This window comes from Rhinolophus hipposideros, assembly GCF_964194185.1.
Source record: "Rhinolophus hipposideros genome assembly, chromosome: 7".
Lineage (NCBI taxonomy): Eukaryota > Metazoa > Chordata > Mammalia > Chiroptera > Rhinolophidae > Rhinolophus > Rhinolophus hipposideros.
In genome coordinates, this window is record NC_138053.1 from 21,953,143 (window position 1) to 21,977,710 (window position 24,568).

The window sequence follows — 24,568 nt, forward strand, 5'->3', positions numbered from 1 at the left end:
GTAAAAAGTTGGTAATACCAAGTATTAGTAAGAATGTAGAGAAATGGGCCCTCTTGTGGTGTCTTGGTGAGCATGTAAACTTGGGATGAGTTTTCTGAAGGGCAATTTGGCAACAAGCATCAAGCTGTAACATGTAACATGCTGTTTGCTTCATTCCTGACTCACAAAGAAAGATGTTTGAGTATCTGCGTTTTGCTTCTAGTCTTTGTCTCTAAAGAAAAAGGAGAGACCATGGTTAAACTATCAGTGAGTTTTAGCAGTGACACCAGGGACGTGTCCTGGAATCCATTATTAAGCTATGGCTGCTCAAATTGCAGCTTAGGCTTTGGTCAGAAACTTCTTTGTCCTGACAAAGAGTACAGAAGCACAAAGGACAGAGTCAGAAAGAAGTGATAGGAGGACTCTCATTACCACCATGCCATCAGAAGCCATTTGTCCCAGAGAGAAGCCATTGTTCGCCCCCCACCCCATCTCAAGGCCCCTCTTTAAAGAACCCTTCCTCTCTCCTCAGAAATCAGGCTCCCATGTTGGCACATGCCCTGGGTTCATTGGACCAAGAGTGTAAACCTGATTCCCACTGATCCATCTGTTCACTTTCCTGCAAATATGGATTTGGAATACAGAGACACTAAATCTTCCCTGAATGCATGATTTGGTAGGGATGTATGACTTGGGCTTGTAGGGTGGCCATATTCTCCCATGTGCTGGGAGAAGCAGAAAGAGCCAGTCTGGAAGAAAGAGAATAGAACGTTTGCTCAGAGAGAAGCAGAAACAAGAGGTCATGGGAATGTGGACAGAATAGCTTTCGTTCATAACTTTCTACTTCCCGGTTCCAGTCCCTACTGAAAAAGCCTACTTATGTTTCCTGCTCTTAGGGACCATAAACTACCCCTGTGTCATTCTACTAAATTGCCTCTCCCCACCCCCACACGCCCAATCATTTCATTAGGCCACTGTTAGTTGCCTGACGCTGTTCCTGGAGCAAAAATTACTTAGTTCCAGGCATCATCATGAGGGTATTGAAGACAAACATTGGTATTTCTGTGATAATGACTCTGTTCTTTAAAAATATGAACTTTAAGCAATTGCAGATATAGACAGTTTCCTGATTAGTAACAAGGTTCCTGACCCAGAGGCGTGACATCCCAGCATAGGACAGGAAGAACCAGGTATCATAAAAAAAAAAAAAAAAAAATAGATAAGCAGAATTAGATCAACGTATTAGAGAAGAGATGTTTAGACTAGAGCAGAACATAGACTATTCTCTTAGCCATTCCTAGCCAGGGGTATATTTAAAGGAATATTTTATGGATAAAGGAATTAGAAATTAATGTCAGGAATATCACATAGTATCTGTTTATTATATATAATTATGGTTAAATTAGTTTTTATGTCGTACTGTGGATTCCGTCATTTCTCATAAATCCTGTTGGTATTTTAATGAAATTTGGAGTTAAAGAACCTCGCCCTTACACCCTCTCTCCAGCGCACAGTGGAATATGGCCTAGTCATGGACCTCACCTGCCTAATATGGCCAAGACTTGGGCATCCAGAGTGGATCATATCTGATGAGCAGTCCCACTTCCTGAATAACCTTTTACCAAAGCTCATTTCTATCTGGGAATAATCTGGAAACCATATAAATGCAGCAAAGTTTTCCTCCTGCACCCCTGTCTTTGTGTTTCCTCCTCCTAAACTTATCAAGAAAAGAAAAGAGATGGCCTCAGAGGACCAAAGGAACAGGGTGAGGTACAATTCAGAGAAAAACTAGACTGAAATTACTCTGGGCATCTCTGCCTATGGGCTGGAGAAGGGCTTTTAGAATAAGGCAAGAAGGCTGCTGGGAAAACCAGAGCCTCAGACATAGCTAAATGAATGTGTGGCCTGGAGCTGGGGAGAAGGAGGGGACTAGGGTGTGGGGGTTCTCTTCCTCTTCCCCCCCTCCCACCAAAATCTTTGCCTTTGATAAAGAAGTAAGGGTGGGATTCAGCTGAAAGGGGTGGGAATAGCTGGTCTGAGACAGAATCTGATGGAAGGGCAATAGTGAAGAAGGGACATAAAGGAACACAAACGGTAGTGTGTGTGTGTGTGTGTGTGTGTGTGTGTATATATATATATTATATATATATATTATATATATATATATATAAGCCATTGTATATAAAAGGAAATAGAGAAGGGATTCATTCAGCAGGATTAGGTAGGTATGTGTGTGTATAAGTTAGTAAGGACCAGGTAGGGGAAAGACTTTCGGTGTAATGGTTTCAATGTAAGCAGAGCACATCCGTTTCACCTTTTTGTTTACTTTTTATGAAAACATTTTAAAAAGACTTCAAGGATTAAGAATGTAGAACCCGGTGTCGGACAAACACATTTTTAAAAACTGGCCTTGCCACTAATAAGCTGTGTGATCTTAGTTAACTTATTTAACCTCTTAAAACCTCCCTTTGTTAAAAGTAAACAAGTAATAGCAATTACCACGTACTACAAGGACTGTCCTGGGAAAGAAGCAATATAATGTGTGTAAAGCAACAGATAGTGTCTAGTACACAGTAGGTGCTGTAAGTCAGCTGTATCCACTGATGGAGCTCATGTATTGTGTATTGAGAGCTGATTGGTGCCAGCTCCTTTCACATCTTTACTACCTTGATGCAATTAAAGTTACCATTATGGTACAGCCATACCAATTATGGACGTTTACATCATTTGTGCTTTCTCCCGGTATTTTGTTTCGCTTTGATTTTTATCAATCCCCAGAGTTGATATGGACACAATGAACATATTTTATATAAATCAATCATGTAAAACCTGTAGTCTAATTGAAATTAGTTACATGTCCTGTTTTAGGAACAACTTGGTTATGTTATATAAATATGAATTTTTAGTGGATGTGCATGGGAACGTACATATATGTCCTATCTGATGCAATTCTTCTGACACACAGGAGCATACAGATATATGCTGTCTAGTGTAATTATTTTTAAATAAATTTACCATAGATGTGCAAGAAAATATGCTTCATTATTTTATAATTGCCTTTAATTTTCCCTTGCTTCCTCAAAAAAAAAAAAAAAAAAAAAAAAAGCAATACCTAGCTAAATTATTCACATTCCAAAGCTATTTGGTTATTTCTTAAAATCATTTCCCTCCTTAAATCTAAAATTTCTCCATGTCAGATTATTCAAAAGAATATGCTGTGGGCAATAACAATAGCAAAGGAGAAACCCAAAAAAATCTTTTGCAGCCTGGCCACAGTTCCTCAAAAAGAGCTTTCTGGTTGAATTGATTTCTGTCTCCTGAGCTAAGCTGCATGGTTTCCTTATAAGTAAGTATAAAGTATCATTATGTGTGGGCTTAGGGAAAACACAGTATTATATAGCACCATATATAGACAACACTACCATTAACTAGACCAGAGTTATACAAAAAATAACACATTATCTTTTATTCCTGTATAGTAAGAAAGCTCATGGAAGATAAGGATCTGAACCTTAGACTTTTCACTATCATCTGTACCTTTGACACGCTGTCTTGTCTTTTTCCTTTTTCCCCCCATGTTCTATTTCTGAAGTGAATTTTCAAACCAAATATATACATATGTAGGGTAGAGCCTAATTCAGAAACTGTATTTCTGCCATATTTTAAGAGCCATTTAAAAACTTATTTTGGTTTAGCATTAGGAAAGCTCAGTGAATTCACCCACTCACAAGATTACTCCTTCACATGTATCCAGTAAGTGAGGAATCAGGTATGGGTTAATAGTGTAACCCATTATATTAATAATAATCACAAATAATATAACCTCAAGATAAAAGTTTACCTTGTTCTCCAATTGAATTAAATAAATACATAAAACATGAAATATGAACACTCAATATTGTATATAACATTTGTCAAATTACCGATGAATATTTTTCTTCTTAGTCAGCAGCATGGTGAAAAATTTATATATTGGGTAGATAGCTAATGATTGCCATCTGAGCATGACCAACAAACAGAATTTTCTTTTATCGCTTCAGGAAAGGTAGTGCGCAATTGTCTAATCATATTTGTCTTCTGAAGATAATTATATAACATACATAACCTTTCTGTGCCTTTTCTTGATGGGAATCAGATTCTATACCACACAAGTCACAGAAATTTAACAAGCTGAGTCACTGGTTATCAGAGGTTTTTTTTTTTTTAACTAAAGGCAATTATCAGATGAATTTCTGAGCACATGTTATCACGATATCTGATGTGCTATATATTCCCAGAACAAGTGGCCTGTCATCATTCTGTCAGGACCTTTGGAGACAAGTCCAAAAGCTCACATATAATCAGCATAAATATCACAATGCACAATAACATAGCATTTTATTCATTTGTTTTTAATCACAAGCCCCCTGCCAATGCAAATGATTATTACAGTGTATTTCATACATATTCTCTAAAAAATCAAACAAAATTTGGTAGTGACAAAATTTCAGATTCCAAGTTGTGATCTTAGCAGCTCTTGGTATGCAGTGGTAAGACAGCTAATCTCCAGTCTGTGTTCACCTGGGGCAAATCTTTGGGGTACCAAACAGGAGAATTATTCTTGAAGCCAACAGATGATAACATGAAAGAAAGTCACATTCAAATCTTAATTTTTTTTCCCCTCAAAACACATACAAAACTCTAAACCTTTCCAGTGATTGGCGGAGCCTGAAGTCACTGCAAACCACACCTAGAGGTTAATTCCTGGGCTGCTGTATTGTAATGGTAGTTGACTTACGACTTCACAATGTCTTCTAGCACAAGGATCATGAAAAACTAGGAGCCTGGCAATTAGAGGAGTAGCTGTCAGAACAGGGTTAGGAACTGGAGATTCCAGAACCTCCACCACCAAATCTTCGGAAATACTTGCCACTGCTCACCTTTGCTGGTGAAGCTCGCCTCCCTTGGAGAAGAAAGCTAACAATCACACCCTAAGTTTTGTGGCTTGGCCGGTAACCAGAATTCCAACCTCAAATAGAGTGAAGTACAGAACCAGAGTAGGGAAAATGAGAATCACATCATATGGAATTGCAGGAATTTACTAATTTGTGTTGTAAAAAAATTAGAGACTATTAATGGAAATGGATTTTGAAGGTGCGTGGTTGAAGAGGGAATATTTTAAGATAGCTCATATTTAGATGCAGGTGGTGTCATTCTTTGGGCAGGCTCAGGAAATCAACTGTGATTGTAAAAGTGTGTGTTGGCTGGACCAGCAAATACAAGCCTGCAAAGATTGACTGACTGGTTAAATGATATTTAAAAAGGGACAAATTCCTTTGCACGAGGTTGAGTAATGAATTCAAAGACTTCAGAAGACATTCATGCTGGATTCAATATTATAAGAATCCCTCCCCACTCTCTCACCACCACTGTCTCCCTAAAGACTCTCACTCTTGCCGTGATAACTAGATTGGTAAGGAGAGCTCCATCACCACGAAAACATGCTTTACAAGCAGTCCTTAGTAAATTAGGAAGGCTGATAGGAAAAGCTGAATAAAATGGGCTTTCTGAGCTCAGTGGGGTCAGGAGGGTCCCTAAAAACTGTGCCCTAAAGAATGATTCTGATCATTTTAATAGGTGGCAAAGGGGTTTGTTAATCAGACCTAGAGTCGGGTGCAATATGCAGAGATTTCTGGTTATGATTAATTCATGGAGTCCACAGGAATAAAATTGATAAACAATGTACTAAGTACGGTCCTACTTCATTTACACAAGTCACAGACTCCAAGTAGGTGAAGGCGGGGAGAAATCTCACCTGAACCTCCACGCTAGAGCGTCACAGTCTTGTACTTCCAGACCTGAGTCAGTTCCCAACCCTAGAATGCTTTGAATAAGATGGTGGCTATCCTTGAGAAAGACCTTTTCCGTGATCATACTGCTAGCCTTCTTCCTGTGGACCTTGGCCATTTATCTTAGAAATTATGCACTTGGAAAAATAATTCTTTCAGGATTGTTGGATACTAGTGAGCTGACATAATTCTTGGGGACTCCAGATATCACTAGGATTCATCAATCAGAGCAGGGGCCAAGTAATAAATGGGATTTTGATCCAAGTCTTCCTCACCCTAAGCCCAGGTGGGCTCAAGATCCTTTCCATAGTTATTTTCTCAGCTCCTGACTATAGGTTGGAGTAGCAACAACAACTGATAATATTTTCAGGCTGTCTCCTGACCCCTGGAGTAAGGAAAATTATGGGAAGAAGCACCAGATTGAAGTTTTCAGAGTTCCTTCTCACTATCAAAATACTAAATCAAAACAATACTGAGGAGAACAGAGAAATCAAGGATGATTCCCAGGTTTCTAGCGGAATAGATGTGACAAAAATCAAATGAGACTATTGCTCAGAGACAGATCAGCATTCCTTTTTGTTTAATGTGTTTTACATAATAGTATAATTCAGAATAATTTATAGTTTTTAGGATCATAGAGGGTGATCTTTTCAAAGGATATTCTATCTAGGCTCTTCTTAATGATACTGCAGGGTCTGCCTCATTCAGCAAGACCATTGGTTATTTTCCAAATGTCAATGTTAAGCTAAAAGACATTTTTTTTGTTATTAGTTTTTGCTACCTGATTATATAATATGATATATAGGACATTGTGTATTTGCCAATTAAGTTCAATGCAAATGAATTAATACCAAATTGCTTCCTACCCTGACCACCCATCTGGAATTGTTTGCTTCCAAATGCTTCTTACCCTGATCACCCATCTAGAACTGTTTGCATTTGTCAGTGAAATTTTGTTTCCAACAGAGATATCCCTATAAATAATAATGATAATCGTAGCTGATTAAAGGTAACCTAATAAATATAATTGTTTGAAAGTGGCATGCTATATAATTCTAATATTTTCAAATGGTTAAAATAAGATTGATATATGTAACAACATAAAAGGAAAGAGCTGAGTTCTGAACAGTGCTCTATATTCAAACATTTATCATTCTTATTCTTCATCCATCCATCCCTTTAACCAATATTTATTTACCACCTATTTTGTGCAAAATAATAGAGTAAAGAGAAGACAGTTCTCTGTCTTGTGATGTGATTTTTTTAAAGGAGGAAATTATAAGAAAATAAAGATGCTTGACTTCTTGGTATTTTAAACACCTAGCCCAGAAAACAGAGGTGCTCATTCATAGAATGCCACCCTACAGTTACCCAAGAAATGACTCTGTCTGCTCTCTGCTGCCAGGCTACTTCAGTTTCTTTTGTATCACTAAGATGTCTCTGAGTGCCTAAGTAACTTGGCTCCCATTAGGGAAACATTTTCACAACTTTTTCACCCCCCTGTCTCTTTCTCTCTCCCATTCGTCATTTTTCTCCCACAGCATCACCTATATTCTATTCATTCACTCCTGGCCAGTGTCTTGTGAACTCCTACTGGACTGATTCATATCTTCTCCCATCTGACAGTGATCCCAATAGGTGCCAGTCAGCCATCACCAGACACACTATTTTCATTTCTGGTTACCAGCATCTTTTATCTGGATTACTGTAACAGTCTTTCAATTGGTCTCCTTGTTTCAATATTCTCACCTCTCTAATATAGTCTTTACATAGTAGCCAGAATGCTCTTTTTACAATACAACTCTAATTAGGATTTCCCATGTTTAATATTTCTCAATGGTTCTGCACTATCCTGGGAAGAAGTCCGAATATATAAACATGACTTTCCAGAAGCTTTGTGATCCGTTCACTAACCACTTTTAACTCTCACCTCACTTTTGTTATTCTAGTGCCTTTAGCAAAGTTTTGGTTAAATATTTCAGCTGTGTTGCTGTAAATGCCGGATGAAAAAGGAATACTTGGATGCTTGTGCCTAAGCAGAAATATTAGAAGGGGAGCATCGCCACCTAGTGGTCAGCAATGGTGTAGGTGGGGTCGATGAGTGACCGGGAATCTGAAAGCCTGCAGTGTGTTTACAGGGCCACCTGCTCATTTACTGGTGAAGCTTCTTTCTCCATTGCTTCCTGAATTTTGGAGAATGCAAAATTGACGTTCTGAAGGAAGGTGATGTTTTTATTATTGTCTTCGTCTTCCATTTTGTAAACCACAAAAACATTTTTCAAACGTATATGTAAAATATTGCCCTTAATGTTATGCTCGAACATTGAGAAATTGAGAAATTTCTTTGGAGAGGGGGACAACAGGATCTGACTACAGCACTTTCTGATGAGCTGACAATACAGTGGAGTGGATTCCTGGCTTCAACAGACTCCATGTTTTCCATTTCAGCCATTGGTGAGAGCCTTGTGAAGACTAGGGACATCTGACAATCTGTCTTTCCTTGAGACACAAATGGAATTTGCATGATTGGCCAACATGAGGGTTTCTTTTTCACTGTCAAGTAGGCAGTCACTCTCAGCAAGATTCTGAAGATGTCACATCAGTTGTTAAATTTCAAATTTATTGCCTACTGTGAAAAAATTATATGGTGTAGAAGTACTCACAGATTTGGGTATTCACAAAACTCTGAATATGTATCCGTTGTGCATATCTCTGTGTCTGTCTCTTCAAATTAAGGAACTGTGAAGAATAAGGAATTAATATGCCCATTTGCCTTTCTCTCAAATATCAGAGATATCAGATAAATCTTTACTAAGGAGCAATTGTGGGAGCCAGGCAAAAATACAGGTGTCCCTTACTTTCTAAATTCTCACCATCTGAAGATTACAAACAATTTTACTCCAAATTCTCTCTAAGTCAAAAACCTGCTGTAAGGAATCTACATACCAGCCAAAAATATGTAGGTTAGTTTACACATCTGGAAGAGAAGATGCAGAGCACTGCAGACCTAGCTCAGACCTTTCCCAGATAGGATGGGTCTTTGCTGTCCTTGTTTACACGGGTTTTACATTAAAGATATCGCCTTCACATTATTAAGTGCTATGAGTGTTTGTATCACCGTACCACCATCACCACCACAACGAAAATTCATATGTTGAAAGCCTAACCTCCATAAGTGAAGGTATTGTGGGAAGTGGGTATAGCCCTCATGAACGGGATTAATGCTCTTATAAGAGACCTCACAGAGCTCCCTAACCCCTTCCACCATGTGAAGACAGTGAGAAGGCACTGGCTGTGAACCAGGAAAAGGGCCTTCCCCAGAAGGCAACCATGCTGGAGCCTTCATCTTGGTCTTCCCAACCTCCAGAACGGTGAGAAATAAATTTCTATTGTTTATAAACTACCCAGTCTGTGGTATTTTGTTATAGCAGCCCAAGTAGACTAAAACATTAAATACAAATGTTTTCTAGAAAATTGATGCTGCCAATTAGTTGTTGACTGACAATGTTTGGGGGAAGTGATCACCTCAAAGCAAAAAATTGCAGATGTTGCTAAAGTTAGAGGTATATAAATACATATATACATATATGTATTCCCTATTTACATAGGGAAAATTTTGAAGAACTTGGAGAGAAACTTGTTCAACTTAATGCTCATTGTTGGTCAGAAGAAGAGAAAGAGGAAAAAGAGCACTTCTGAACACTCAATGCCAAATGCTTAAAAGATATTTTAGATCATCCATAGGAAATGATTGGTATTGTAAATGACTATGATTATGACATGAGAGAAAGTATCACCTTCAAAAATGCATTTCCATGTACATTATTATTGGGAGCTTTATAAACTGCAAGATAAGGGAGTGCTATCCATTTTGAGGAACTGTTTTATTGGCTGTTTTGGTTTTTGTCCTATTGCTTCAGGTGCGGCTTCTCAGTCATTGACTGTGTCTCCATTGCCAAGTTGAGAAGACTGTCTAGCTATTCCTTGAATTTACACCTGGACACATCTCTGACATGTACTGTGTCACTTAACTCCTTCACTCGTGTTTCCCCGAAAGTAAGACCTACCCAGATAATCAGCTCTAACGCGTCTTTTGGAGCAAAAATTAATATAAGACTCAGTCTTATTTTACTACAAGACTGGGTATATAATATAATGTAATGTAATGTAATGTAATATAATATAATATAATGTAATATAATATAATATAATATAATATAATATAATATAATACTGGGTCTTATATTAATTTTTGTTCCAAAAGATGCATTAGAGCTGATTGTCCGGCTAGCTCTTATTTTTTGGGAAACACGGTAGCTCATGCTTTCTCAAATTTTACTCATCATCAAACCTCTACAAAGACCACATCCCCCTTCCCTCACACCACCAAACCTCACTGGGGCAATTAGAAAGTAACTACTTTTTAATGTCTCATTTTTATAAAATTTTAGTTTCCTGAGTGTTATTATACATCTTTAACATAATATGTCCTTGTTTATTTTAATTACCGTGCATGTTCATTGCAGTGTAGAAGGAAAACATGATTCATATCTGATACTATATAATATCCTTGAGAGCTGCATACAAACATACTATAGATGAGCCCATTAAGTGTTAAACAACTGGATGATTAGTATTTTGAATGCTTATATCATGCAGACACATGTAAGGATTATTACAGAAGTTGAAGAGTTTGTTACTGATATTTAGGAAAATTGGTTGGATTTTTGTATGCATATGGAATGGATTGAGTATTTTTCCTATTTAAAATACTAGAATATAGACTACCTCTAAAAATACTAGAATTGAAGTCACCCTTTAATTCTACTGCTTACATTGCTATCCAACTTACAAAGTGTGTATGGGAGATTTGCACTGTTTTAACTTAGTTCAGCTGTAATTAGTCTTTCCTAGAATCCTCATAGTTGGGGGTTAGTGGTCCACTAGAGACAAAAGTGGTGAAGCAGCAACAATATTCCTTCCTACACCTGAAGCTTCTCTATTTCTGGGCCAGGTGCATATTTAAATCCCTGAAGAACACTTGCTTTTCTTGCAGACCACCCATCATTGAAGTTGGAGGCTTGCAGGCAGTGAGCAAGTGGCGTGGGCTGTGGCCCATCCTCGCAGATCTGGTTTCTTCCCCTTCTTCAACTTCACATCCACTTTTTCTTTTTGATTGCTTTATTTGCAAACTTCAGGCTCCGGCACCAGAGGAAAAAACAACAGCCTTCCATAGTCTGTTTAACAAGCTACCACAATTAGTAATGTCAAATTCCTATAGTCGACTCTTTATTTACATATATATGCATAAATGTATATACACATATATGATTACATTTATATAAATATAAAAATGTTTATATTCAATATTTTACATAGAGATATGTATTTATATACACACAGATATAAATATATATACATATATATAGTTCTTGTTGTTTTTCCTTCTAGTGGTTCTGCTTCTCTAATGGAGCCTTGACTGACACTGTCTTTGCAATTCCACTCTGTCCCTTGAATCTGGGTTGGCCTTGTAATTTGCTTTGGTTAATAGAATGAGGCAGAAGTGACAGGGCCCAGTTTTGAGTCTGGGCCTCAAGAAGCCTTGCACGTTCTCTCCCTTGGAACTCCGTTACCACTGTGTGTATTAGCCCAGGCTAACCTGTTGGAGGGTGAGATACTACTACATGGAGGAGAGTCCAGTTATCCTAGCCAAGGCCATTCTAGAGCAGCCCATAATCAGCTACGCCACCAAAATATGAGCAAGCCCAGCTGAGATCAGCAAAGCTGCCCCCCAAACCCCAAGTGACCACAAATGAGTGAGCCTGCATAAGAGCAGACCCAGCTAACCTATAGTCTCCCAAGCAGTAATAAATACATATTACGTCAGCCACAAGTGTTGAGCTGTTTTTTCCCCACAATGATGGCTAGCTGATGCACCTAGCATATTAATTTTTCCTTCTTTTATTGTGAAATATAACATACACACAGAAAAGTACATCAAATATACGTACGTTTAACAAGTAATTATAAAGTGGAAATAAATGTAACGAGCCCTAGGTCAAGAAAAAGAGCAATGCCAGCCCGAAGAAACCATCCCTCCCCACCAGCCCACAGCCCTGTGTCGCTTCTCACCTATTATCCCATCCTTCTCCACTATCCTGACTTTTGAGAAAATTATTTCCTTCCTGCTTTGGATTGCTTCACCATGTATTAGGGAAAACAGTATCATTTGGTTTTGTCTGTTGTCAGCCTTTCTATTCTGTATATACCAAAATTTATGGATATTTCAGGTATTTCCAATTTGGGACTATTATGATTTGGCTTTAAATATTCTTGCATACGTATCCTGGTGTACTTGTGCATGAGTTTCTCTAAAGCAATGGTTCTCAAATTTTTGATCCTAGAATCTTTAAAATCAGATAAATTACCAAATAATTTTGATTAAAAATTTATAGACACTTAAAATATTTATTGAATAATTCATTTACAATAACAATAATAAACCCATTACATGTATTCATTTCCTGAGGCTACCATAACCAATTACCACAAACGTGGTGGCTGAAAACAACAGAAGTTTATTCTGTCATAGTTGCGGAGGCCAGAAGTCTGAAATCAAAGTGTTGCCAAGGTTGATTCCTTCTGGAGGCTCTGAGGAAGAATCTGTTCCACGACATTCTCCTAGCTGCTGGTGGCTCTGGGCAATCCTGGCATTCCTCGGCCTGTGGATGAATAGTGCAATCTTTGTCTTCACACAGCATTCTCCCTGTGTATCTGTTTGTGTGCCTCAAATCTCTCTCGCCTTTCTCTTATAAGAACAGCAGTGATTGGATTTAGGGCCCAACCTAAATCCAGGATGATGTCATCTTGTGATTCTTAATTATATCTGCAAAAATCCTATTTCCACGGAAGGTCACATTGACAGGCACTGGGAGTTATGACTTGCGCATGTTTTTGGGGGGACATAATTCAACCCACTATACATGTGAACATAACACTTTTTTTTAAGTGGCTATACTTTCCAAATAAACATTTAGTGACAAGAGTAACATTGTTCTATATTTGTGGGAGTCTCTTTAATATTTAGGCTCATACAAGAAGCTGGGTGCTCAGATGTTTTTACACTCAGATGTTTTTACATTATATGTTGTTTCGGTTGAGATATATGATGAAAATTCAACCTCACATAGATAATCTCAGGCCCTCTGAAAGGGAGTCAGAGGCTCCCAGCGGTCTTTGGAGCACATTTTGAGAACCACATCTCTAAAGTGCATACAGTATATGCAAAGTGGAATTTATCTATTCTACTTTATTAGATTATGCTTCGTTGTTTTCCAAAGCTATTGTACCAACTTGCATTTCTACCACCAGCATATAAGGGATCCTGTTGTTCTATGTGCTCACCAATATCTGGTATTGTTGCACTTTAAAATTGTTGCCGATCGGGTGGTATGCAATGTATTGCACTGTGGTTTTAATCTCATTCATTCATTCGTTGTTTGTTTGTATTACTATTTTATGTATAAAGAAACTGAAGTTTAGAAGAGCAATGTTACTTGCCCAAATTCAACAGTTAGAAAAAATTTTTTTAATTAGTTTCAGGTGCACAAAACAATATAATAGTTAGACATTTATCATTTATATCTCTCACAACAGTTAGAAAATTAAACCCACATTTTGTACTTTGAAATTCAGCCTTCTTTCCATTCATAGAAGAAATAATGCTTCTTTTTTGGCCCAGCTCTCAGGAAGGTACAATCTTCCCCAAATTTCACCTCCTTGGGGCTCCTTTCCCCCTGCAGAGGCTTTAGGCAGTGTAGGCCAAAAGAAGTTCCCTGCTCATCAACACCCCTCCACCCCGCTACCCCACCCCCACACTCCACTTCCTCATCCCCGCATCCCTTCTCCCTACCATCCTCCTCACATTGCCTCCCTCACTTCCCTGCCTGGTTCCTACCCACCTGCCTCTATTTCCTTCTCATAAAAATCCCTACCTACCCTCTCTGCTGACCATCTTAAAGTTCATGAGCCTCACCATGGTCACTTGTAAAAAGCGGTATGATACCGCAATCGTGTTTATATGCACGAGAAAACGTATAATTACCCACTATTATTTTTTTAAGCACGCCAACATAAACCAGTGGTGGGACCATAGGCAAGTTATTCAATTTTTTCGATTCTCTATTTCCTTATCAGTAAAACAGGCATAAGACCAACTTTATAGGGTTGTTTGAAGGATCCAAAACACAATAAATTTAATGTGCTTAGCACAGTGCATGTTTATTTTTATTTAACAAAAGCCTATCTAGTGATAACCACTCTTCCGGGTACTTTTTCCAAATATTGAAGCCTTGTAATAATCCTCTGTGTTAGGTACTATTGTCCTCATTTTACTGATGCAAAGCCTGAACAGAGAGGTTAAGCAACTGGCCCGATGTCACACAGCCAGTAAGTAGCAGAGTGGGAGTTAGAACTCCTGCAGTCTGGTGGTTTAAGAATTTGAGCTCCTGGCTAAGCTGCTTTGCCCCAAATTTGATATTACTTATGATAAAACTCTCTGCAAATAGCAAAGCACTCTACCATCGGTGGGCAAAATCAGCTCTTCAACACTCCCCAGCACACCGCTCTCAAAAAACCACAAATCTGTGCATCTTATTCTCAGAGCTGGTACCTCGTGACACCAGACGCCCTGCGAGGGCACCCGCCGGCCACACCCCTTCTTGTGGCTCCGCCCCGCCCCTCGTCCCAGGCTGCGGCGTAGGCTGATCCGCCTCCTCGCGAGCTTCCACGTACACACTGCAAGCGCCTCTCCCCTCCGCCGAGGCAGAGCACATCCGGGTCGCTGGAGCTAGTCCCGCAGGCCCCGCCCCTTTCCCCACGCACTCGCCTTCACTTCCGGCCACCTCAGGCCTTTTCCGCTTGCTCTCTGCCGGTCTTAATCTCTGCTTGCCAGGTCGTCCCCGGCCGTGGGTCCTGGTCCCTCAGCGCCCCTCAGCCGCCCCCAGCGCTTCGCTCCTCACCCGGAGTCTCTCCGAGGTTCGGAGCGCCTGTGCCGTGCGTCTTCGCGGAGCGGCCGGGGCTGAGGCCTGCCGCGCACGGCGAGCCGCGCAGACCTGACCCCGCGTCTCCCCTCAGCTCCGTGGAGGCCGCCGCCGCCGCCGCCTGGGGATGCCGCGGCCGGGGTCCGCGCAGCGCTGGGCGGTCGCCGCGGGCCGTTGGGGCTGCAGGCTGCTCGCACTGCTGCTGCTGGTGCCGGCGCCTGCGGGAGCCTCTGAGATCACCTTCGAGCTGCCCGACAATGCCAAGCAGTGTTTCTACGAGGACATCACGCAAGGAACCAAGTGCACGCTGGAGTTCCAGGTACTCCACGGGCTCCGACCTGCCGGCGCCTCACCTGCCGGCCTTGTTTCTCCGTGTGTGCGCCGATGCGGGAATCACGTTAGGTAGCGGAGCCACGTCGTTTGGCTTTCATCTTCTCAGCCTGGGGCAAAAGGCCTTTAAGACCAAATGTCAAGATGCCTGACTGCCAGAGATGCTTCCTGTAGCCGCCCTCCTCCTCCTGTGCGTTCTCGGATGCTCTGCATTTGGAGGCCGTGGAACTGTCTTAGCTAAAAGTCGCAACTTGCGTATGCGTCCTGTTTTATGGTGCCCGGGCTCAGCCCCTCCCTCCCTAACCCACACCTCCACTTTAATTAAGTTGGAAGTCCTGCCAGTGTCTAACTCCCTGGCTTGTCAGTTTTCCCGTGGATACTAGGACTGTTGGTTCAAGTGGTCCTTTGTCATTGGAAGAGCATCATTGGAGGCCGGGTGACCCTCTGCCGAAGGTGTTGCAGAAAGAGCTGCTGCGACAAATGAGAGGCCCCTTCTCCTCCTTGGGATTCTGTATTCTAAAAAAAAAAAAGAAAGAAACTTTGTTGGACAGAAGGTTAAGTTGGTTAGAAAAATCTTTACTCCGTTTCTCTTTTTGGTAGATCCACTTGTCATTTGAGCAGTTGTTGATAGGTACTGGTAATGAAGAAAGGGATCAAAACAGGTAGGATCACTGCCATCATGCTTGGTTCCCTTCTTCAGTAGCACCTGCCCCTTCATCCGAATTGTGCTTTACGAGCAGAAAATAGGGGATATACGATCTAGTCCGGAATCGGTGAAGGCTTCCTTTATGAGTTGTAGATACTTTGGTAAGGGAGAAGAGAAAATAGCTTTTGCAAGGTCCCTGTGGTAAGAGTGACGGGGAATTTGAAGACCACAGAGAGGTCCTTTGTGTTTGGGAATAAGGATCCGGACGGGGGGGCCAGGGCAGACCCTGTAGTGCTTTGCTGGCCGTGTTAAGGATTGTAGTTTTTCCTAATAGTATGGGAAGCCAACAGAGAGTTGTACGCAGTGCGCTGAAATGATCCAAATATTACTGGTAGCTACATGGATATTAACTTGTGCAGATAGAGACGGTGTTACGGACTGCTTAGGCGGCTCTTGTAGTGGTCCAAGCCTAGACTAGGGTGTTAGCTGTGGGGAAGGAGAAAAGTGAAAGGATTGGAGAGAATTTAGTAGGCAAAATCAACAGGACTTGGTCATGATTTGACTATAGCGAGGGAGGGAGGGAAGGTTAAGGCTGACCCTTAGGCTTGCTTAACTTCATGGATTAAGACCAGCTGACAAAAAGAAGATAGGAATTGTAGTATCAAATGTCAGTGAAAATTTTGTTTGAATTTAATAACCATTTCTTGAATTCTTACATGTGCAGACACTGTTGCCTGGTGTTGAGAATACTACCATTACTACTCTTAGGGGCTAAAAAATTAACACGTGTTATATGGCAGACAGTATGCCAAGCATTTCAGGTGTATTCTCAGGACACCTCGATATGGAATAGGTATAGTTCTTATTGCTTTTTTACTAAGGAAGAAACTGATGCTTCCATAGGTTATGACACAAGGTCATAAAACACAAGACGCAAGCAGCAGAATCAGTATGCAGATCCAGGTTAAAGGCTTAACTGTTTTGTTATTCTGTTTCCCAAAGATAAGACTGACTTCAACCTCAGAAGCTTACATAGACATAATGTTAGGTAAGCACACGCTATATATTGTGGGGGCATGAAAAAATAACTTTCCCCCCACTTTCTAAGTTCTTTCAGATAGGCGAATAATCAAATTAACAGAGACAAACTAACAGGAGAAAATGTACAAAGTCTATTACGGATGTAAATGCCAGGGTGTCATGGATACGAGACTCACATTGGGCAATTGAGGCTTATATGCCGTGCTGGGTAAAGGAGAAGGTAGGGACTGGGATTTTGAAGGGGAAATAGGAAATTCTCAGGTAGCCAGGCAATTTACAGAAGACACGTGGCAGTAGCCAGGCAATTTACAGGACACACACAATTTACAGGACTTGCACGGCAAATTCCTGCTAAGCAATCCAGAAACAATGGGAAAGAGGCCAGCAAATAAGCTTTCCTAGCTTTCTTTCTCTTTCATGTGCTAAAGTAAATATGCCAGGATGATTATGCTAAGGTTCCCTTCCTGAAGCAGGATTTTCTATCTGAATCTCTTTAGGCGGGAAAGGGGAAGGTAGCAGACTCTTTCTGAGTCTTGTTTCTTAATAACCAGCTTAAAATCAATGTCCTAAAAGGCACATTTTTGAAGTGGCATAACTTTGGTCTTTCTCTGTATAGTGCTGGCTCAGGGAGAAGAATCATTAGTGGAATTTTAGCTGAGGGGCTGATGTTTGATTTGAGTCTAGAAGGATAAACAACAGTTACTTTTCTACAAGGTGGGGGGGGGAGGAGATCATCCTAGGCAGATATGTTATGTTTGTAAGAATAATTTCAATTCCAGCAGGCCTGAAATTAGCCTGAGCTGGCACTGAGTAATAGTGTTACTCTGTAACTGGGTCCCAGGGCTTTAGAGGCGGTTTGGACAAGTTTGTCTGGCATTGTTTATTGATAACAGTGAGATTGATGATTTGCACCTGGTCTCTGTGAGACCCTCCTCACCTCCACCCCCCGAGTCTTGGTATGAAGACTTGTTACATAACAGGAATATGCTTATGTGACCAGCAAAATATAAAAAACTCAGCCAAGACTCTTTTGGGTTCAGTGGTTCCAAGGTATTCCTTTAGTACACTTGGCAATTCCTGATCTGAGAGAGTATATCTCTGGCCACAGCCCTCCAGAGGGAGGACAAAGGAACCAACACCTAACCTCTCCTGACCTCTTGCTGTGAGGCAGCTTTTGGCTGTGACATTTATATTGTACTCTTTTTTCTGTAATAAACTAGATTTGTAAGCATTGACATTTTGGGCCCTGTGATTCTTTAGCAAACAAACTCTGTTTAACTTGCCACTGTTAGTGCAGATATAAAGCATATGGAGTATAGTCAGTAATGTAATAACTATGTATGGTGTCAGATGGGTACTAAATTTAATGGGGTAATTGATGGGAGAGGAGTTGGGGGGCAGGGTGAAAAAGGTGTAGGGATTACGAAGTACAAATTAGTAGTTACAAAATAGTCATGGGAATGTAAAGCATAGGGAATGTAGTCAATAATATGGTAATAACTGTATAATGACAGGTGGGTACTAGACTAGAGAAGGGGATCACTTCTTAAATTATACAAATGTCTAACCACTGTGCTATACACGTGAAATTAATATGAAATAATATTGAGGGTAAACTGTAATTGCAAAATTAAGGTGAAGGGTAATAAGTGGTCAAAATTTCTGGGTATAAAACAAATCAGTCATGGGGATGTAATGTACAGCATGGGGAATGGAGTCAATAATATGACAGCTCGGTGCGGTGTCAGATGGTTGCTGGACTTATGGTAATCACTTCTTTAGGTCTATAAATGTTTAACAACTATGGTGTACACCTGAAACTAATATAAAGTTGTATATTAGCTATATTTTTTAAATAAAAACCTTTTTAAAAAAGGTTTTAAGCAAAAGATTTTAAAAAGGTTTTAAGGGGAACGGGGAAGGATAGGGAGGTTGCCCCCATCCCAGTCCTGGAGATGTGGGGGTTGGGGGTACTACTGGCTTCTAGTGGATAGAGACCAGAGATGCTGCTAAATGTGTTAGAATGCACAGGGCAACACAGTCCCCTCCAAGAAAGAATTAACCAACCCAAGATTATTTAACCAGGTTGAGAAAATCTTGGTTAGAGGGAGGAGAGATTGAGTTGGGGGAAGACCTTTTAGAAAGTTGTGGCAATAGTCTTGCCTGGATTGTGGATTAGGAATGGAGGAGATGGGATGAATTTGAGAAAGGCAATAACATCAAGAAATTTCTGTGATTAACTGGACAGGTAGGGACACTTAATTTGCGATGATTTCCAGTTTCTATCTTACATGACTTAGGTTGTAAAGGGGGAACTATTATTTGAAATGAGATTACTTGTTTTGAAGTTTGACAGAAGGAAAGTGGCGGGATGATCATTTGTGATGCTATTCAGTTTGTATGTATTAGGTTGGTGCAAAACTCATGGCGGTTTAAAAGGTTAAAAATAATTGCAAAAACCGCAATAACTTTTGCACCAACCTAACGTATTTAATTGTTCAGAGTACAACGGTCAATACGAATAATTGGGTATATAAAAATGAAGTCATTATTTTCACCTGGAAGAAAGGTTGTTGGCTTTTGTAAGGAAGGGTAAAAGTTCACTTGATAAGACACTTTTTATGTCAAAACATTTTATCTGTATATTAATATTTACATATTTTATAATTTACTAAATGCATAATTATATTTCATGTAACTATCAAAATGATCTTGTATCATAGTTCAGTTATTCATTATGTCTCTTAAGTAACAAAAGGTCACATTAGCAACCCATCCTTCTTTGATGTCCAAAGTTTGGATCTCTCTGTTCTCCAGATCTAGAATGCCAACGTTATGCTAACCCAGAGTGTTCACGCTTGAAAATACAGGCTGGTACCACTCCATTTCATCATCGTTGGGAACCCTCAAACCCAGTGTCTCTTCCTCCTTGCTTTTTTCTCAGGTGGATACACACAGCCTGTGTTTCTTCTCCAGGCTCCTCTCCCTCTTTCTTCCCACTCTGTTTTCTTATATAAGGAGGTCTTTCTCCTCTTTAATCCTTTTTCCCTTTTTTCTCTTAGGCTTGTCCAGCTACTTCAGGAAAAAATGTCTCCGTCCTCTCTTCATTTGTACAACCCGTGTGGCCCAAATTGTGACTAATTAAGCATCAGCCCTTGTAAATATCTCCAAAATCCTCTTCAGAAACATTTCATCTACCCGTGGCTTTCCTTTCAATATGCTTGCCCATAAATACAAGCTTTCCAGATAAAAGATTTTTTTGTTTGTTTTTGTGTTCTGGGTTTTGTTTTTCTGGGTTTCTTTTGGCTTTAATCACTAATGTATAAACATATAGTTTAATCATTTATGTTTCTCTGGGAAACAAGTTGTAAGTGATGATAATACTCGTAGAACAGACCACAATTCTAGTCAATTGATATCATAGTGTAGTTCGAAACAAAATGTGTATCAAATTACATATAACTGACCTATAAAGAATTGAAGCACAACCCATTTGTAATTTGGCAGTAAAATGAATTTAGTTCTATGGTAGAAGTGTGCTGGGTGTTATGCTAAGGACTGACCTACTTTACCAAATTCTCTGAACTATCCATGAGTGTGCTTGGATGATACAGGAAACGAGGGGAGAAAATTGGGGAAGGGAAATACTATGGAACACTGAGGGAAAAGAGTATGACTTTGGAGTTCAAATTCTGCCTGTGCCTCTTACAGACAAGTAATGTTGGGTGGGTTGCTTATCTTAACTCAGTTTCTAAGTTTGTCAGATAGAGGATGAGGAAACCCGTCTTATAGTGTTGGGAGAATTAAGTGATGTAAGAGACCTACATTAACTAGAATACTTGTCTGGCTAGTTTGCTATGGTAGTTCCCTTTCCCATGTCATGAGGAAATTTGTTCGTTTTTTACAACGCTTTAGTTGAACTAAAATCTGCCTCCCAAGTTTCACCCACTGGTGGAAATCAAAAAATGTAAAATTGTATGTAATAGTAAAAGTCCTTAGCCTATCATTTTATTGCCATTTTAACAGAGAATCTGGTAAATTTCTAAATTTGTTAGTCACGGTGATCTCTTCATTTTTTTTTCTCTTTCTAGGTGATTACTGGCGGTCACTATGATGTAGATTGTCGATTAGAAGATCCTGATGGTAACGTGTTATACAAAGAGATGAAGAAGCAGTATGATAGTTTTACGTTCACAGCTTCCAAAAATGGGACCTACAAATTTTGCTTCAGCAATGAATTTTCTACTTTCACACATAAAACTGTATATTTTGATTTTCAAGTTGGAGAAGACCCACCTTTGTTTCCTAGTGAGAACCGCGTCAGTGCTCTTACCCAGGTAAATAAAAAGTCAGTAATACAATGTTGGTGTGTGTGAAGAGGGAAAAAAGCATAATTTAATATTCATGAACTCATTGATGAACACAGAATTTTGAGACTTTAACACAATCTTTAAGACCTATCTTAATTCTTTCAGTAGATGGGATATTTTACAGAGAACCTCAGACTTCTTAGTGAAGACCGGTGTTAAAGGATTTTATAAACTTTTAAGTGTAGAGATAATAAAGAAGCATTAAAATAGGATCACTTAATTCGAAACATCGGTGGCAAAGGAAATTTAGGAAGGCTAAACAGTGCTCCAGCATTCTGAAACATTTATGTGATTTCATAGAGGAATGTTGCTACCATAACTTTGCAGATTAGTGTAACTGGAAGTAAACTGATGCTTTAAATTATATGTAAATATATCACAAGATGATTTTATGCCAGTATTTATGTTACTCAAGGTGCTGGTACAATAACTTTTGTTGTAACTTAAGATAAAATATTAAAAGATTAATGGTAAGTCATCTAACAAAAATAGAAGATAAATTGAGTTTTATTTTGAAGAAGAACTTAATGGGAGAAAGATAATGAAAGAAATTTAAGGTCAATAAACAGATACTGCTCAGATGATGAGAAGGGCTGTTTTAGTTCCAGTTCAAATACAATATGAGCTTATATTATATCTAAAATATACTCAATTAGGTATTCAAAGGAATTATTTAAAACCTTAAACTGGTATTTCATTGTTCCTAGGTTCCAGTTAGTCTTTTAGCCAGTCATGTGATGATAGAGGTAGTTTTAAAAACGTGTAAGAGCCTTAATTCATAAACTTATTGTGGGCTTTAACAAGATGTATTCAAATGCTCTTATTTCTAGAAATGTTCTCTTTATTTTAGCATCCTGTGTGAATGGCATTTTGCTTTGTAAAAATATTTCTCTTTGGGTCCATTGTTTATAATTTAACCTTCATGAATTTTAATTTGTACATGAAGGTAACTTGCTCTTAAAACCTAAGTAGAGAGATGAGTGGCCAAGTAAGAATGAGTGGCTATGAAGTATTTATTACTAATTAACCTCCTTTACTCATACTTCATTTTTTATCTTTTATTTTTCTACTATCAAAAAGCTAGTAAGTCTCTCATTCAACAGGGATACCTATAAAGCAGCTGTTCATACTTTGAAGTTGAAAAAGTTACCAGCTGATAAAGGCAAAATAAATGATAAGAGTTTTACTAAATTTTTTAACCACTAATAAAATAATGGATCTAAAGTAGGCAGTGATCACCAGTGATCACTGCTGAAACTGTTAGGTGAAAGGCTGATGGGAAGCTTTATAATGGATAGATCAGACTGGTATCTGTCACTCTAAGTCTAATCCGTCACAAATAGAGAATGAGACATCATGTGTCTTCTGATAATAGGTATGAATGTATGAATGAAGTACATGGCATTGCCTATCAGGTCTTCCCACTCAGAACATTAGATTTGAATCCCATCAAATCTCTAGCTCCAACTATCAGTTTATAAGAAATACATAAGATAGAGGAACACCATGGGAATAATAATCAGCAAAATCCAGGAAGTGGGAAATGCCATAGGCTAGAGGCCCCAATTTCTTCAACAAATAGATGGGAAGGGAAAAAAGGAAAAGAACCTAAAGATAAAAAGAAGACTTATAAAAGACCTATCAGCCAAATGATTATGTTGACCTTGTTTGGATTCTGATTTGTAAACAACTTCTGAGACGTTTAGAGAAATTTGAACACTAACTTAATATTTGAGATCTTTAAGAAACTATTTTTAATTATTTAATGTGTTGTAATGCTATTGGGGCTTTTTTAAAGTGTTTATCTTTCAGAAATAAATATAAAAGTATAGTTGAAATGATAAAATACCTGGGATTTGCTTTAAAATAATTGAGGGGTGGGAAGGAAAATAGGTGGAGAATATAGCTGGAACAAGAATAGCCATGTGTCAATTATTGACATGGAGTTTCACTGTACTATTCTATATACTTTGAATATATATGAACATTTCTACTTTAAAAATACAAAAAAAGAAAAAGGAAACACCATCTCAAAAATTGTATTGAATTCATGCAAGTAGTACCTTAATTTCTGTGATTTCCTCTAATCCAGCAGTTAATTCATACTCTGTGGTGAGACTTCAAGGAATCCTTAAACATTCTGAATTTGTGTCCAATCCTTGCTGTTACGCATACTTTCCAGAAGACTCCTTAGACCATATGTCATTTTGGGAACACATAGAAAGCAAAGAAATGCTAGAAGCACCTCTCTAGCCTCTTATCACAAATTAGAAGTCATTTATTTTAGCACAGTTTTGCTAATCATTCATTACTTGGGGCCTAAATAAAAGAACATCAAAAACATTTGAGTATTTTAAAGGTAAATTCAATTTGAAGATCTTATAATTGCTCATTCTTTTTAAAAGCACCTTTAATGGAATATTTTTAGAATGTTTCCTTTTATATTTACTTTGGTCCATTAAATGTTTGAATTATTTCCTAATGTCTGTATTCTTTAATTAAGATTAAGACAAATTCAGATTGTTTTTAAAATTCTTAATATGTAGTATGTGATGCTAAGTAAGCATAATAATAAAGCATGTATTTCATCACCAGGATTAAGTTTTCAGCAGTAGAAAAATATTAAGCTCTGGTATACAAAAAAAAAATATATAGACATTTAAACTTTCCCAAGTCAGATGATATAATTAATATATAAAAATATGTGTGTAATATATATCATCAAATGAAGGCTTATAAAATGATTACACAGTGAACTGAAACTTATGTTCCATAGAGAATATATATATATATTGGTTTAGTTGACTGGCATGAGGTAAAGACTTACTTAGAAAATTGATAACTAAAAAAAAAAGAAAGAAAGAAAGAAACATTCCTATTCTGACCTATCATTTTCAGATTCAACACTTTTTTAAATAGTTAACATACTTTTGACTAATTCAACCTATTTTTATGCCATATTTGGTTTATTTTTATATATATTTGGACTTTGATTTTTATTCTTATTGGTCACATTTCCTAATCTGCCATTCTCTTCCTCTAATCCTTCCTCTTTGAGAAGTCTGGGTTTGAAATTCTATAGCCACCGACCTTAACTGATAAGTATTTGTTACTGTTAGCTTAGTGTTCCATCTATCTCACCTTACAGATACCACAGCTGTGACATTCCGTTTTGGGGCAAGCAACTGCTTCACGGGATCTCGAGCCTTAACCAGTTGTTCTATCAGGAATGAGTAGAAGGGTTGCATTGCCACGACCACTGGCATAAATGAGTGAATGAATGCGAGCCGGTTGAACAGAATATTTACCAAATGAGGCGTTAAGATCAAATTG

At 38.7% G+C, this 24,568-nt stretch overlaps 1 protein-coding gene across 4 annotated transcripts in view; it reads left to right on the forward strand.

Moving 5' to 3' along the window:
• Window positions 1–24,568, forward strand: part of TMED7 (transmembrane p24 trafficking protein 7) — a 106,642-nt gene that overhangs the window by 80,549 nt on the left and 1,525 nt on the right. For 3 of the 4 annotated variants that reach the window (XM_081054400.1, XM_081054399.1, XM_081054398.1), the window contains one exon: window positions 20,957–21,202. In XM_081054400.1, coding sequence (XP_080910526.1) covers window positions 20,957–21,202 — 246 coding nt within the window. Of the gene's footprint in view, window positions 1–14,636; window positions 15,168–20,956; window positions 21,203–24,568 lie in introns of those variants that run through there. The other variant, XM_081054397.1, reaches the window with a different exon arrangement.